We start from the raw sequence: 16,751 nt of genomic DNA, 5'->3' as shown, positions 1-16,751 counted from the left end.
ATTTCAGTTAACTTTGTTCAACTGTATTGTATATATCACTAAAGATTTCGCTAGCCTAAATATATTACATAAAAAAGACAATTCCTACCAGCCGACCCTATTTTTTTCAGGACTGAAACAGGAAACACAACATTTTTTCCTAGACCCCATATTGATACAGCTTAGTTCATTTTTACATAGTTAACCCTACCCTGTCCTGAAAGCAACCACCTGTCCTTAGCAACCATTTTCTTAATTCCAATTTCGTGGCAGTTAAAGCAGGGTACATTTGGATAGGGCTTTGTGGAAAGTGTGGTGTCACCTCTCTAGAGGATGAACTGAACAGAACTCCCCTTTATTGTGTTTGAGGCACCTCCTTGCACACGGGACACCCATTTCACATTCCTTCTAAAAGACGGGTGCAGCCCCAACTGAGATGAACCAGGGTCTCCCAGTTACCAATGCAAGCACTAAACTGGAACCAGGAGCTCAACTGTGAGGCTGCTACCAGTTGAGCTATAGGGACATACAACTGTTACAAGTTTTTGCATAAAACTGACATCTTGTCCATCAGATGGCAGCATCTGGTGTGTAGTGACCAGGACGGTGGCTCCAGGCGAGGCTCTCCAAGTTCACGGCCTCCAGGAGGCAGACTTCCAGCAGGAAGAGGCTGACCAGGATGTCCTGGAGGACCAGGACATGGCGGGTTACCATGGCGACTATCAGGAGGACCTGTCATCACCCGAAGAACAAGTAAAGATTTTTTGCTAGATCATTTCTTGTTAGCGTTTCCTTCTTCTTGTTCATGTCTTATGCATGCAAGAATACAGTATAGTATACCAAGTTGAACTGTTCCTTTCTAATTCTAATCTAGTAACTTGTTTTAGTATGTAATCTATATCTTGTGTTATATTTTGTCTGAGCCTAACTTCCTCTTCCCTCACAATCATGACCTCCAAGAAAAGCGTCCTGTAGGCCAATTTGAGTTTTCATGAGTAAGTGAAAAAACTTTAACAAGACTCAACATTCATTGACAAATATGACCAGTCAATAAATGTATAATTTGAAAATAGCAAAAAAAGTTATTTTGTACTAAGTTATTACAATTACATAATAACTTTTTCTGTGACGAACATTGTTTGCGATAAAATGTATTTTTGCTTGGGGATTCTTGGCTTTACTCCAAAGACCTTTGACCCAGAGTAGAGTAGATGTCTGCTTGCTTATCAAGGAGTAGATGTCTGCTTGCTTATCAAATCAAGCTAAGGGGGTAAATTCCAAGGAACTGTAACAGTTGTTTGTAAGGAAAATGGCTGTCTCCAGGACTTGTCCCTCTGTCTCAGAACAGAAATTTACTTTCCGGACAGACAAAAACTTCAATTAAAACAGCAGACTAAACTGCTACCAAACAATGAGTGGGATAGAAAAAATATAGAGATGGAGAAAGCACTATGGTAGGTCTGATTGTCATGTACTGATAATGTTTCTATTTTTCTGAAATACTCATTTGGCCTAGACTTGCCAGAGTGGGATAAAACTTTAGGTAGTTTAAGAATTATAGAATCCGTAATATTTGCTCGGAGAATATTATCTGGGGTCTCTCTAGAATAGGAAACTAGGAAGACAACCTCCTGACACACTGTCTGCAACACCAGAATAGCACACAGCACTTGATAAGAGAGACGTAGCAGTTCTTTACCTTCGAGCATTTCTTGTGTCTTTGTAACAAGGACGTCAGCAACTTCAAAGTTGCCAAGTCAGAGTCGCAGACCACTTCAGGCTCCGCAGACAACCTGGATACTGATGACAACAAGGGAAGTGATGACAACATAGATGAAACTCCAACTTTACCTCAACAGAAGGTCAGTGTGTTCACAATATTTGATATGTTCGGGACTACGTATACCTTTAAGATAGATAGCTATATCAAGAAGATGTAAAGCCATCGTATCTAACTTGTGTCAGTTTGTATCTCTCATTCAGTATTGTGCATGTCATTGATGTATGAAGCCTACTTTTCTCCTCATATGAAAAATGAAATGCATACATCAAGCTGATACATTCAAAATATACTATTAGTAAGATTTATGCAGCATTTTTCGCTGCCTTCTTTGACTGAAAAAAAATCAGGTGGTCAAAGCAACTAAGAATATTCCATGTGAGAAGTAAGCTTTGTTGTGTTACAGTTACATGTACTGTGTTTTCTGAAACATTATCAATTTCAAAGACCACTGACATATACACATGTACATGTACATGTGGTTTCAAATCAAATAGATATCCCTCTTACATTTTGTACATGTAGGTACCACGTCCAAAACTGTTAATATACATTGCATACGTACAGTGTAGGGAACCCTACAGATTTATCTTATGCAATATATCAACAGTTACTAGTTCTATACATAGCCGTTAAGATAACAGTTGCTAAAATACATTTGCAGGACAGTGCAGCTAAGCAGGTTGAAGTAATACCTCATATTTTTTCTCATGCATAGAACACTAGTGATGGACCAGACAATGACATCAGTCCAGGAACCTCACTAATACAAGCAGGGCCTTCCTCAGGTAGTATGGTTCATGTTTTGAAACTGAAAATAATGATTATGCCTTTTACTATTAATAGTGGTTGTTATTACTCTTCTATTAGAATGATATGCATACTAGTAAGCATATATATATACACCATGAAATGTTACTAGCTTTTGCTAATGGTAGTCTCTCCAATAACATTGACAATTGTGTAGATGACAAAATAAGAACTCTGACTTAAGGAAGTTTTCTCATTATGCAGGTATACAGAGTGAGCATGCACTTGAAGGCATGGACATGCAAGATGCCAAACAACAGCTGATACTTGCATGTATGTATATTTGGTGTTTTGAAGGGTTCATGTTGTCAGGAAAAGTTTCTTTTTAAGTGCAATTCCAAGAAGGGTAATGTTTTGGGGTGTGTGTGTGTCTGTGTGTATGTATGTCTGTGTGTGAAGACTATAACTAGAGAACATCTGGATGGATTGTCTTCGTACTTAATATGTGGGTTGAAATATAATTCATAAGACCTTACATGTGTAAAAAGATTGATTTTGGGCTCCCTTGTGTCCTGTTAAGGTATTGTAGTAGAACTTCCAGTTTTCATAACTCATTGACAAGTTCTTGACATGCTGTGGTCATGATTTTTGAGTGGTGTATGCTCTTTGAATGGAGAGCAAGTCATGTAGGCTTGAGCCCCCTAGTGGATTTCTTTGTATCTGCAGGTGACAATTTATTCTCAGCCATTGATTTTCTCTTTTGAAATCAGTAGCAGTAAGATTTCTAACATACCTGTGGGTGGACATATTATAACCTTTCTGGGCCCCTGAGGGTATGGTTGATAATCTTTGTACTTTAACCTTTACATGTTTTTCTTTTACTGATAAGGATCTGACTAATGTCAATGGGATTTGCCTTTGGTGTAAAACCATACGTTGTATAGTTAAATGTTAAATAAGTCAATCTTGCTGAATGTAAAGATGATATTGTTTGCCCTTGTCATAACAAAATCAACTTCTATTGCACAAAGTATACAATAGTGATGTTTCTTGAAGGATGACTTCTTAACTCTTTGGCATTTATGCATGATTTCTACACATAGGATAAAATCTACATGTTGAGTTTTAACCTTTGGCCCATTTATCTCCCCTGTGCTAGTCAGTGTGGTTGACTAGAATGCAAAGGTTCTACCATTCCCCCTGGATTGTTGTGTTCTTAGGACCTATTTTGTCACTCAAGTAAATGAAAACGGGAAAATGAGTAGTACTACCTACTTTCGGTTAGGAACATCCTCTCTGTATGGGACATGAAGCAGGAAGCCCATTGTTTCAGAAGAGGCACACCTCAAGCATATTTTAAAGATCATTTGTCACAAGGAGGTCAGAGGAGTTCATCCTGGTGTGAGTGGATAGAGCCTTACAGTCCATACAGTCTTGTGTAGCTTGAACCTCCTGTCCAAAACTAAAGTTTTGCACAGCAAACATAATGTAGATGAAAAGATGATGAAATGAAAAATATACTGTATGGCTTTATTCATAATTGTTAAAATCTTCTTTCCAGGGAAAATGTCAAATGAAGGCAAAGTCGGTGTGTATGACTGTGAAGACTGTGGAATAGTCTACCGCAACATGGACAACCTGAACGCTCATAAGATGTACTACTGCCCCGGCACCCAGCGACACCAACCCCCCATAGTACGTGGTAGGGTCCTGCCGTCTGTACTGGCCACGGTGGCTCAGTGTCCAGTCTGTCACAAGACCTTCTCCAACGCCGGACTGCTTCAAGTCCATATGCTCACTCATACCTTCACCTGTCCACTGTGCATGGCTGCATTTCTCAATAAAGCTCAGCTTCAGCAGCACCTTGAACTTGAACATTCCTGCAGCAGTGTGCCAAAAGAGGCAAAGACGAGCCCCGAGATGCTGTCCCCGTCCGAGCTGAGTCCGCGGCCGCCTCCCGTCGACGGCTCCAAAGAGGGAAAGTTTGTGTGCAAGGTGTGCTGGCATGTGGCGCAGGATCAGGACAGTCTGACCCGTCACATGACCAGCCACATCAGCCAGGCCACGGTGGAGTGCACCCAATGCCAGGTCACTCTGAGCGGCCCGGCCGAGCTGCTGTGGCACAGGCAGTTCCACACACAGTCCCCCGTGTCCAGCGAAGAGGGCACGTCACACACCCTGTCAAGACCTGCAAGTGCAAGGTCTGAGCATGGAGCTTCTCCAAACGTATTGAAAGACCAGGTATTAAAAACTGCCATAAAGAAAGAGCCAGGACTCGAGGAGCCCTGCCCTGAACAGCTAGCAGTCAAGGCAAACAGTCCGAGAAGACGAGATAAGATGCCGCTGAGCCCACAAGCGGGAGTAGCCCTTGTATATAGGTGTCCTCTGTGCCAATATGTAGCCAACTCAGCAGCAAGTGTGAACAGACACCTGAAAATGCACACCGACCCGGGTGTCACCCCTAACACCATTGTAACACCATCCGACAAGCAGGCAAGTCTTCCACAGAGTTCCCTCTCTCCTTCGCAAATTCCAAACAAGGTCGCAGCCGACCTCCCCGAAGGTACGTATTGCTTAGACTGTAGCATCAAGTTCACTTCCATCAACAACTACTTTGTTCACAAGAAGTACTACTGCTCCACCCGCCACCTCAGTAAGTACAGCAGGGGCAGTGTGACGCCATTCATGACAGAGTCTCCACTCTACAGCAGTGCGCAACAGGAATACAGTTCGCCCCTGCCCTCCAGAGTGTCTGCAACTAACACTATACCAGTACAAAACATGGCTGCCAGTGGTCTACTGAACCTCCCTGCACTGAGAAGAGACGTAGTCTCTCCGTCGGCAGTGGAACCGACACTAAAATGCGACGAGGCGGAACCCCCTCCCAGCTGTCACTACTGTGTAGAGTGTGAGATATCATTTAACAAGTATGAGAACTTTGCAGTACACAAACAGTATTACTGTGCTAGCAGGCGGGCTGGGACAGAAAAAAGGCAGGAGTGCGTCCAACCCGCCAACTGTACCATCGTTCGGTTGTCCACGGACGAGAGACTAGTTAGAGGACCTGGGATGGTCAGGGCTGTACAGAACGCAGCCATGGCTTACTGTGGTGTGCCAAACAGCAATAATGCTGCATCGGTAGCTGTTCAGACCGAGACACAGCAAGAGCCCGACACCAGCACAGTAGACACAGACAACAAACCAACACCTGAAGCTAGCCCGCAAATAAGCCCACAAGCACCCGCCAAAGATTCCCCTGTAACTGAAGAAAAACAAAGTCCAACTCAGACAGCTCCTACAGATAATAATCAGGAAAACGTGCTAAATCTAGTCATAAAAAGAAGTAGTAGTGATACTATAGTAGAGAATGCTAGTAGCGAAAATGGTACAACCTCACAAGAGCAAAACAATGCCAGCTCATCAAAGGAGGTTCGAGTGAATGGAGAAAGTTCCAGTGAGCCAATAGACCTTCGTTGTAAAAAAGATGAAGCCGAAGCCCTGTCAGATAAGTTTAGCTTACCCAACGTTTTTCACTGCAGTGCTTGTAACATTCAGTACAATAAGCACGAGAACTACATTGCTCACAAGACGTATTACTGTCAGGCGACGACACTTGTGGATCGGAATGTAGCTGATGTTGGCAGTTCGGACCACTTGTCTCATGGGGGGAAAAGAAGGAGGAGCTCTCCATCACAGACACAAGCGGATGCTGTGGCTGTCACCTCTTCACCACGAAGCCCAGAACCAGGCCCCAACCAACAGCCGCCGTTCATGTGCTTCTGCCGACAGTCCTTCCGGACGTTGGAAGAGATGGAGTCTCACGACTGCGCGCCATTCCAGTGCCCGTACTGCCAGTTCTCGGCTCGTACCTGCAGCGCGCTGATGGTCCACGTGAAGGGTCACTGCGAGAGCCAGCTGTTCCGCTGCTCTTTGTGCCCCTTCACCGTTGCCGACATGTCGGCATTGATGGAGCATTGGAAGGACCAACATGCCAAACCTGAGGACGAACAGGAAACCACTAACGTCCACCAAACCAAGCCAGAAGAAACTCACAGCAACAGTAGCTCCTCCCCAGATGAAAACGTTCACAACAGCTCACAGTACAAGGAGCCAAGCCCTCCACAAACCTCTCCAAAGAAACCAGAAGCAGTGCAGACAGTTGTGAAACAGGAGCCGTATGATCCAGGTTACCCGGAGACCTCTGCCTCCTGCAGTACAAGTAACATAGACCTACCAGATAGGTCAACCCCTAACAATAGTCCAGGCAAGTCTGCAGAGAAAGTCCACCCCCGGGCTAGCCCTGGACCAGCCCAGTATCACCTCAGTAGCATGTTAGGTAAGACAAACGTGATTCGGCACAGTTCCGCCGCCCTGAGAAGGGGACCCGTGTGCACAAAGTACTGCCGCTCCTGTGACATCAGTTTCACCAACTTGTCCACTTTCATCGCACACAAAAAATTCTACTGTGCCTCACACGCAGGTGAAAACATAGTCAAGTAGACACAGGAGTGACGGCAGGTATTCTGGGACCAATAAAACATTTAGTATTCATTTCGTAATGAAAACTACAAGAACCACTGTTCGCATGGCTGTATCTAGTGTCAACCTAGCAAGTGTGAAAATTTGTATACATGTGTGTGGAGGTTCTAATAATAAAGACCTCCAGTTGCAGATCCAAATCCAAGCTAAGTGTGAATAGTTAGAACACTTTTGAACTCTAAAGTATTTTGTTATTTTTTCGTAAATTTACAGATATGTTTTCACAATAATTATCATTTTTAAAATGGTTCTGTTGTCTGAAATTTTTACTGCTATGTACATTATAAGTGCTGTATTAAGAAAAGAGCTATACTTCAATGGCTAAGAATGTGTTTGAAGGAAAGCCAGGTACAATGACGGTGCCAGAAACTGAAATTCGCAAGCTTCACAATCATAGAGAACTTCTCAGGATGTGGCATGTACACTTTTAAAAAATCATGGTGCATATTTCTAGTTGAAATAGATGGCACAACTAAATGCTCATTGTAACTTTATGTGACAGAATTATACGATAAGTAGAGCATCAAAGCATTCTTTTAGAAAATCCATCCAACATTGTATTTGAACTATTTCCGCAAAGACTTCTTCCAAATTAAGGTAAAGATATACCTTGGTTTGCATATATGAAATTATTAATTGTAAGCCTCATATTGAGGCATTTAGTCTATGGAATTCGGAACCAAGGTCTGAAACGCATTTCCTGAACAAGGTTTGCATTTGTTTGTTTGTTTTTTTACTCCATTTTCTCAAAACAGCCAAAAATTTTGAGAGTCAGCAGGAATAAAAAGAACAGCAATTGGAGATTGTCATTCAAACATGTCGAAAGTTGTCCAAACATTCAAAAAGGAGTGTACAGCAATATTCAGAATGACTATGGATCAAGCTGATGTTCCCCTTTATGCCAACTATTTCACAATCATTCCAATGGATCAAAGCAACTCCAGGATCAAGTTGAAATTGCTGTAGTTCAACACACAAATGCTATATAAATACTCCCAATAAAACTCCTTGACCTAGACTACATGTAGAATACTGTTTGTACTTCAGTGATCCTCGTCAAAATATGTAATTTGTTATGTGTAAAGTGTATGAATTAAACGTAAGATGATGTTGCTATGACTTATAAAGTTGCAAGATATACATATTATGCTTTGTTATCAAAAGCACTTTGTGTAATGATTTGAATTCAATTCATATTGCCTGTCAATGTAATTCTTATATTGTGTACATGATATGTTTAAATGCACTTACAAAGAGAATTTATAATCAGAAATGATAGTGAAAGCACAGGTGCCAAAGTACTCTACATGATTTTTAAAAAAAGATTATGAACAAAAACTACAGGGGAATATGGTCAGTGGACACAAACACAGTATGTAACGTTAGAAACATTTTATTCATTATGAATTGTCAATGTAATTTATCTAGGACAACAGTCGTTTGGCTTGTTGTCTATTTAGCTTCATTTGTTTACCACAAACAATAAACCAAAGTCATGTTCCTCAGTCATACTCTATTTTGTGTTCTGTTGTAGAAATAATGTAGTTAGGAATAAGTAAGGTCATTTGTACTTAGTTTCCATTCACCATTACACTTGAAGTGCAGTTAAACTGAGGAGCAAAGCTTTGATTGGACAGTGCCATGCAAAAGCGCCCCCTAGTGGACTGATAGAAAAGTGTAGTCCATAGGCAAAGTTCTTAGTGTCTGTCACCATACTTTACACTGGGCAAGAAACAACAGGTAACATTGTCTACGGGACCAAGATGATAAGAAGAAATTTTCTGTAGATAAAAAATGGTAGCCTGCGTTACATATACAGTAGCTCTCTATTTGTTCCATTTCTACGGTTTTTCCAACCACCTGGAGTCTGGTAGAGACTAATCTCTTGCTGTCATTGGGCCTCAAAGAGAGTTTTTGGCGTCAAGAGAACTATTCCTGAACTACCAATAGGAGCTAAGGATTCTTAATCATTACAAAAATCAATCCAATAGGAGCCCAGGGTTCACCGTCCCTATGGAAACCAGGCATCACAGCCTTCAACACCATAGTTACAGGCAGTTCTTATTCTGAATGAATGGTCGGTGCTAGGTGTATTATTAGCACATAAAACTTCTGAATGAATGAATGGGGCTAAGATGTTTCCCTTTCTCCTGACTTAAAAATGTTGGCCATCATGTGACCAGAGGAATGGCTACAGAAAGAATGACTGAATTCAGGCTACATAAAGCAGTTAAGATCTTCAATTTTATAATCTCTAATTCTCTATGTTTTAACATCTTTCTTCTTTTAAAGTTACAGGTAGAGCCTTAGATAACACGAGTCTTAAAAAAATAAAAACGGAGTCATCACTTTCCTTCAATTGTTTTCATTTATTAAATAGTTTTGAGAAGCCCTTAAGCCTCTCAAAGTAAATCTGTTTTCCTGTACTCTTCAAAATCTCTTAAATAAAACACAAAAGTACATTGTTAAATATGTACATGATAAACTAGCATCTGACTGTACATGGATGAATCACCTTAACAAAATGATACCTTTCAAAGGCTCTTTTTTCTCTTCTTAACTGCTACATCTGTAACATTTCATAGACCCAGTTATGCCAAACATTGGCAACCCTTTTTTTTAATATTTAAAAAACAAATCATCTTAGCTATCCCCTAAAATTTCAGTCAATGAAGTTCTGTTGTTCTTTCAGATGTGGGGTAGTTTCTGATAATGGGGGCAAACTTGTTAAGAGCCTTTCCAATGAGCAGAAGGCCAGAGATGAAACCTGAGTGTACAAGCCCTTGTTTTCTTACTAGAACTTGAAGGATGCATAACATCACTGAGTGGCATAACTTATAAGGGCAATGTACATATACATTTCATATAAACAAGACATGATCATAGTACATGTAGTATGCCCTTCAAATTCAAGAGTACCTTTAGTACAATGTGTGCTATTCTTTACTCCTCCTCAACACTACCACATGCCCTGCTTGCATGTAGAGGTAAATATCTTTAAAAATAAGATATCTTCAAATACAATCTTTATACAAAATGATGGTTTGACACAAAACACTATTACTATTAAATCTAATTGGCAGTTTCAATCTTGAAAATAACAACAACCAAGGATTCTTATATAAATCATCTGGGCACTTCTTCAAGTCAGATGGTTTCATATAGAGTCTGTGTTGGTTTTGTTGGAGACTTTCGTGATTTTCTCCAGATTGTCCGTGATGTCCTTCATACCGGACTTCGCAGTTTCGGCCAGCTCGGACACCTCGCTGTTGATCTTGCCGATGACCCATTCTATCGCTTGGCGGCCCTAGAGAAAATACAAATAGAATAGACCATGGTCATTATGGATAAAGTGTCATGAGGTTGGTAAATGTATTACAGCTTAGTGTTACATCTTGGGGACAGCATTGCTTACTCTGCAATGCCACCTAGCAGGACTAGTCAGTACTGCAACTAGAATAGATCACGGCCAACGGGAAATGGACATGGTTAGCCTGGGTGCCATCCTTGTTGTTTTTCCATTATTCCCATCACTTCTGTCCCACATGCTAGTTTCATGAAATGAACTAGAATGGCACCCAGTCTACAAAATGACACCTTACATGTAAGACCAGGGATAGACTAGTCCATTGAACTAGACTAAAAACAAATAACTGAATAGTTCATGTTATGTGCACCCAAAGTTGAACTTTTAAAACTTTCACCCACTAACCACCAGTACAAGTACATTGTAGGCCTAAATTCCTTGACTATTTTGTATTCTACAACAACCAAAACAAAAGTTGTAATTTGCTCTATTGCCAACAACAACAGAATGACAGTTGTGTTTTCAGGCAAATGCAACAGTATCAGTACTTGGGCCCTGAGGCTGTCCTTGGTACTGACCAAGGCTTCTAGTCAAATTCAAGGTAATGTGTAAGTTTCCCCACCACACATTTTGACACATACCTCCAGAACTGTTCATTATAAAGACTATGGTCCTCAAAGGACTTAAAGGACATACACATGTGCATCTGTAAAGTATCATCAGGTTGGTAAAATAACTATTAGTATGTAAGTCACACTTTGGGGACTGCATTGGCTATACAGCAGTGCCACCTAGCAGGACCAGTCAGTACTGCAATGAGGTAATTGAGACCAAATACACAAACATATTTCTTCTTAGTTCTTACCTTGTTCGCATTCCCTGAGATAGAGCTGGCCATGATGCCCTCCAGGTAGCTGCTCAAACTAACACCCTTCACAGTGATGATTGCTTCCTGAGTTAACAGTGTACTGTATACAAAAAAAAGGACAAAACATTAGTTAGCCACTCAAGATATCTTCTTTAAGTCTAGCCAGCCATGTACAAACTCAAAACCTTTAAGTGTATCGAATTTTTAGTTTTAAACATGCATTTATACACCAAACCCATAACCCTGCCCACCACTCAAAATGTAGCAATGTAAAGTAACAGAAATGAAAATATTGACAGACTTGCAGCCACTCCCCCATTGGTCAAACTGCTAACTACCATGCTATCATTGGTTGGAGTGATAATTGTGATGGACAGACACAATAAGTCTATCATTGGGTATGATCCGGGGTACCTTATACAAAGGTTTTCTCAACACAAGACTTTTCTATGGTTTTTATGTGCACTCCAAAAATAGTAAATACACGTAAAGCCAAAACTGTCATCAAATCTGAAATATGAGCTTAAGGGTATCTCAATAAACTCAAAGACAAAGTATACGCTGCCTCAAAATGCTACTGTTCACATAAGCATACAACACTATGTATGTACTGTCTATATAATTTGGAAAGGGTGACGATTCAGCTATGTCCGTTTTCTATAGAGCAACAATGATGGTACAAAATGTAGTAAAAGTAAAAGTAGTAAAAGTAACGGGTACTTACGAGTCTTTTTCTGTAGGATGTGGCTCGTACGTTAATCTCTCGTCTACTGACACATAGTTTGAAAACGTCAACTGCAACAGAGGACACATTGGTGTTAGATATAGTCCATCCACAAACAAGACTTCCTGACTACATCAGATATCGTCACAAATATTATAGATTATCACTCAAATTTCTGGGGAAAATTGCTCAAGGCTTGGAGATAATCATATAATAAATTGATGAATTGTTAGATAAATTCAGTGTGGGAGAGCTGTTTTTCTCTAATTTTAATGTTGCTTTTTGTACACATGTTTATGCGTAGAAGATTTTGTCAGAAAATACCAACTTATATTATCTAACAAAACAAGCAAAACTTTCAGGCATTTCAGGAGATTACAAGAAGCCTACAAATGATATGATGATTCATAGAATCATGACAAGTTTGTCTCTTGTCTCTTTGTTTCTTATAAGAAACTTACATTAGTTGACTGCAGAACCATGGTCCTCTTTTCTGGGTCTACAACAGAGTGCTCACTGACATAACACGTGTCACCTCCTAACATCTGGATTGGTAGAAACTGGGGAAGGGAAAAAAACAGAAAATTAGTTCAAGCACAGATACCACAGCTCAATAACACAAGAGAATAATACAAAACAATACATATGAATGCCCAAAGAGGTACATTTAAGATCACATCTGATATATAGGCACAGGGCCATAAATACTGGATACATCAACATTTTTCAGTTCAGTGCACCAAAAATGTCAGCTGTGCACCTAATTTTCTGCTACATTTGGCAGAATATGCTCTCAAGGACAAGTAAGAAAATGACTAAATGCAAACACAGTGTTATAGTATTGTAGTATTATCCAGTATTTGATTATACTGCTGTACAAATGTAAGTGCTGTGTGGGTCCCTGAAATATGGATGGACAACAGTCGGGTAGTCTTTACACCTCGTTTCGAACTACCTATGTTTAGTGGTTTGACACTGGCAAAGCTGTACACATGGATGTCCTTCTTAACACACTCCTGGCCTCTTTTGCCACCATGAACTCTTTTGCCTTGTAACTACAATTTGAGGAGATGGTGTCCCTATAGAAAAAACTGTATTGCCAGCATTCTAGCCAGCCTGATTTTTTTCCATCCCCAGGGTCTGGGAAAATTGTGAAATCTAGCCCCTCTTGAACATCATTCACAATGTCCTGCATTTTGACATTGGGGTGCAAAGTTTGCTGGTAGAGTGGACTCAGCTTGATTCAATGGCCTCTGTGCTAAATTTCTGGAGATCTTTGCAAAATTTCATTTCTTAATATCTTTACATGCCAAGTTTTGTCTACCACAGAGGATGAAATGGTCAAAATTCAGTCAAAGGTTGAAGTACGGATGCTGGCTAGAACCCTGATCCAATCCAGGGTCCTCCCCAGAATTTTTTAGTATAGTGGAGGGGCTGGCAAAAATAACCCGCACCAACGCGCTGCGCTTTCATAAAAATGGGTTCATTTTTGCAATGACATCTGGAGGGTGTCAAAAACTACAAGTATGATATATTGTTGTGATTCCTTTGTTGTGAAGTGGCAAAACGACGTTTGTTTTGATCATCGCTCATTCACAAGTTTTTGCAGACAATGCTGACTGGAAAAGTGATGCCACTTGGCACAAAAATCTGTGAATTGTCATTAATTTTAGCAAAACTAACAAAGAAAATAGGAAAGAAACACACTAAATTTGAAAAGTAGTATAGTGGAGCTGGCTAGGAGTATAGTGGAGGGCCTCCTTTATTCCATCCTTTGGGGAGAACCCTGCAATCCTATCTGGATAAGGACAGATTCTAAAGAGCGCTCAACTCACCTTTTTGATAAAGGATCCTAAGCCCCACTCTGTACTGAGAAGCCTGTGTGAGTGTAGCTTCCCTTCCTGGTCCACTCTCCTGTCTAACACATCCACCCCTACAACACTGGGGTTCATGGGGTTGGGGTACTTTCTCCATGCTGCCTGCGCAACCGTGCTCCACGGATGCCTGAAGGGACAAAGAACAATGAATTATTCAGACAATGCATTACTTTTACTTTTCAACCTAAGTTTAACTGGTCAAAGTATATGTTTGCATAACACGTGGGTGTTCTAAGTGTTATAAAACTATACTGGTAACTAGGTCTACTCTTAAGACTGTTGAACTTTGTAACCTTACATACAATTGAAGCGGCATATTCATGATACCATAGGAATGAATGATGCAACACGGGTGCACCCAGAAATGGGTTAGAATGCATAATCTTGCAGTACACTCTATCCATGGTAATCTTTGTAAGGTACTACAGGTTTGTATGTCAAAGACATCTGGATTTTTGCACCAGGCATCCTAGCGTACAGTGCTGCTGTTACCATTGTTCTACTCGTAATGTTAATCGCATGAGTGAAATACAACCGTTCTCTTTTTTACCTTGTGTAAACAATGAGATGGCTATTTATAACAGCAGAAGAAAAGTTGGAGGTGATGGTAAGGTGTTAAGTAACATTAAAGCTGAGGTGGCCAAGCCGGCAAACTCACTGCGCCACGGAATCGCAAAACTACACATCTTTCTATATTTTGTACCAAAAACATCTGTTGTAAAATACTGTAGCGCCATTCTGATTTAAAACAGTGAAATTAGCATACTACTAGAAACTAATGTTCCAAAATGTTTTAAGATTAGAAAAGATTTCTTCCATTGCTTTCCTGTATTGTGGCTTGGTGGGTGTCCACTATCCAAAAAAATTAAGGCTGTGCTTTCCTTCAATGATAAGGTTTGGCAAAATTTATGATACAATTTACAGTGTTTTATTGTATTCATATTAATAATGGCAGTGCACACAAATTAGAATTAATTTAACTTTTTTTTTCAATCTAGATTTCACAAACAGAACAGATATAACAGAACCGTCGCATTTTGAATAAATAAATATAACAGAACATTAAACGACCTTGATCTAATATAACTCTACTCATCTAAACAAAACACGTCTTGTGTATTCTTAGCTTTACAGCTATTCTAAGAACCCACATGTGACTAAGGAGGGATGTGATGACGCAAGAGATCGGTGACAGGGCCAGATCCGGGATCAGCTGATAGCTACAAACTAGACTCTAAATTTCTTCTTCCATTTAACCATCACATGTCATCAGGAATCTAGGACACTCCATATGAATTCAGCTGTGTCTCTAGCATGTGATATTTCAGTGTACGTACAGGACAAACCATGGTTCGCCCCCCTCCCCATATATATGCTAATGTAACCCACTTACTACTAGTATTTGTATAAGACAATGTGCTACCGGCATCTTGCGTAATACCGCCCCAAAAGGGGTAGGTACGGGTTAAGTAAGCGATCTACGGTAGTATAGTTGTATAACACATTAAGACAGTGGTTATAAAAGCAGTAATTTAGGTCTTTGATGTAGAAACACAACGATTTTCGCCGGTTTTACATAACCCTGGTCTTGGCGGTTATCGTGTCATGCCACGATCGCGCCGGTATAAACCTAGATCGTGTTCTAGAACGTATTATAAATCGAATTTCTTACCTAAAGGTGTGTTCTGACGTCCAGATCTTCATTCTTCTTCTTCACTGGAATCTTAAACTCTGATCAACTCGACGAGGAATGATTTCCGTGACCGTTCTCGAGTACTATCGCCGGTGAAAGTGTTCACTAGTGCGACACGCTCTCTCCTTTCCACCTCCAGGTCAGTGCGCTCTGACTTGCACAGCCTTCCATGACGTCACCCTGACGTGCGCACATGTGACGTCAGTACGCATTCTTACCCTTATATGGTTAACAATGCCTTTTCAATCCCTTGTAAGAGCAAGGTTTTTATTGGTTGAAAGGCTAAACCAATCAATATTTACACCAATCAGATGCAGTTTAACTACTGCATTGTGGCGTTAATGTCTTATAAGAGCAAGTGTTTTATTGGTCGAAAACTAAACCAATCAATTTATAAGCCAATCAGAACACGCTTTACAGATGTTCTGTGACGTTATTTTTAGAGGTCTCGCGAGAAGGAAGACGGACGCCATTATCGTGCAGGGCGAGAAAAAGCGGTAAGTGTGTGCGGGATTTGACGGGACTGCCTCCAAACCCCGCGCCTTATGAATCTGGAGTAGGTTGGGGAGCACCTTGTCGAACATGTAGTCTCAACGATTGCAAACAGATGGCTGTAGTAGAGGATAGAAGCTGTGTTAGTTTCTTTGTTCGGTTTCCGTTGGGAGCTTGGCGCGCCATGGCGGATTTTGATGTAAAATCTTTAGTAAGCGGGATCGTCCAGAAGATGATCAGGGGCGGAGCCATGCAGGGTATGAGCCGACCAGAAACGTTTGACAGGCCGCTTATAGACCCAGATGGATAGTTGGATACTAACGTTAGATGAGAGGCCGGATCGTACTGAAAATAAATGAGCCTATTTGTATTAAATAATTTCTTGCACCCCACGATACACGGGTCATGGACTAGTCCGCTTCTTCAGGATAGGTGACAAACATTATAACTACGTGCAAGTATATAGTATACCAAGCCTATGGCACTGTCCAACACAGCATAGAAATTTGGTGCTATAATTTTGATTTGGTATTGCTATACTTTGTGCTTAGAGTGTTTGGCCCGGAACCCAGAGATCCTGGGTTTGAATCCCTGACGTATCCCAATGCTCTACCCTTGGGAAAGCACTGAAGGCAATTTTCCTCACTTCAGTCAGGTGGATATGACTACACCTCAAGAAAGATTGCACCACAACCACCGAGTGAAAAAAAACGATTTTAATATGATATGCTATGTAATAGTT

General features: G+C 40.7%; 3 protein-coding genes across 9 annotated transcripts in view; 2 read left to right on the top strand and 1 right to left on the bottom strand.

Annotated features, from left to right (window-relative positions):
• Positions 1-10,094, top strand: part of LOC118417816 (zinc finger protein ZFPM1-like) — a 36,837-nt gene extending 26,743 nt beyond the window's left edge. Inside the window, exons 4-8 of the mRNA XM_035823557.1 lie at positions 554-732; positions 1,710-1,841; positions 2,478-2,547; positions 2,774-2,842; positions 4,071-10,094. Of these exons, the coding sequence (XP_035679450.1) occupies positions 554-732; positions 1,710-1,841; positions 2,478-2,547; positions 2,774-2,842; positions 4,071-7,009 (3,389 nt within the window). The 3' untranslated portion in view covers positions 7,010-10,094. The remainder of the gene's footprint in view (positions 1-553; positions 733-1,709; positions 1,842-2,477; positions 2,548-2,773; positions 2,843-4,070) is intronic.
• Positions 9,398-15,664, bottom strand: LOC118417818 (PRELI domain containing protein 3B-like). The gene is made up of 6 exons (XM_035823563.1): positions 15,497-15,664; positions 13,783-13,951; positions 12,409-12,507; positions 11,948-12,018; positions 11,221-11,323; positions 9,398-10,355 (listed from the first exon to the last, which is right to left on the bottom strand). The coding sequence occupies exons 1-6, from the start codon at positions 15,526-15,528 to the stop codon at positions 10,206-10,208; spliced, it is 624 nt and encodes a 207-aa protein (XP_035679456.1). The 5' UTR covers positions 15,529-15,664; the 3' UTR covers positions 9,398-10,205.
• A 203-nt stretch (positions 15,665-15,867) lies between these two features.
• Positions 15,868-16,751, top strand: part of LOC118417817 (protein BANP-like) — a 14,631-nt gene continuing 13,747 nt past the window's right edge. For 3 of the 7 annotated variants that reach the window (XR_004831392.1, XM_035823561.1, XM_035823558.1), the window contains exon 1: positions 15,869-16,014. The gene's annotated coding sequence lies outside the window, so the exon portion shown is untranslated. The other 4 variants (XR_004831391.1, XM_035823562.1, XM_035823559.1 and 1 more) reach the window with 3 other exon arrangements.

The sequence above is a fragment of the Branchiostoma floridae genome, chromosome 6 (assembly GCF_000003815.2).
Source record: "Branchiostoma floridae strain S238N-H82 chromosome 6, Bfl_VNyyK, whole genome shotgun sequence".
NCBI lineage: Eukaryota > Metazoa > Chordata > Leptocardii > Amphioxiformes > Branchiostomatidae > Branchiostoma > Branchiostoma floridae.
This window is presented reverse-complemented; position numbering and strand designations above follow the sequence as displayed.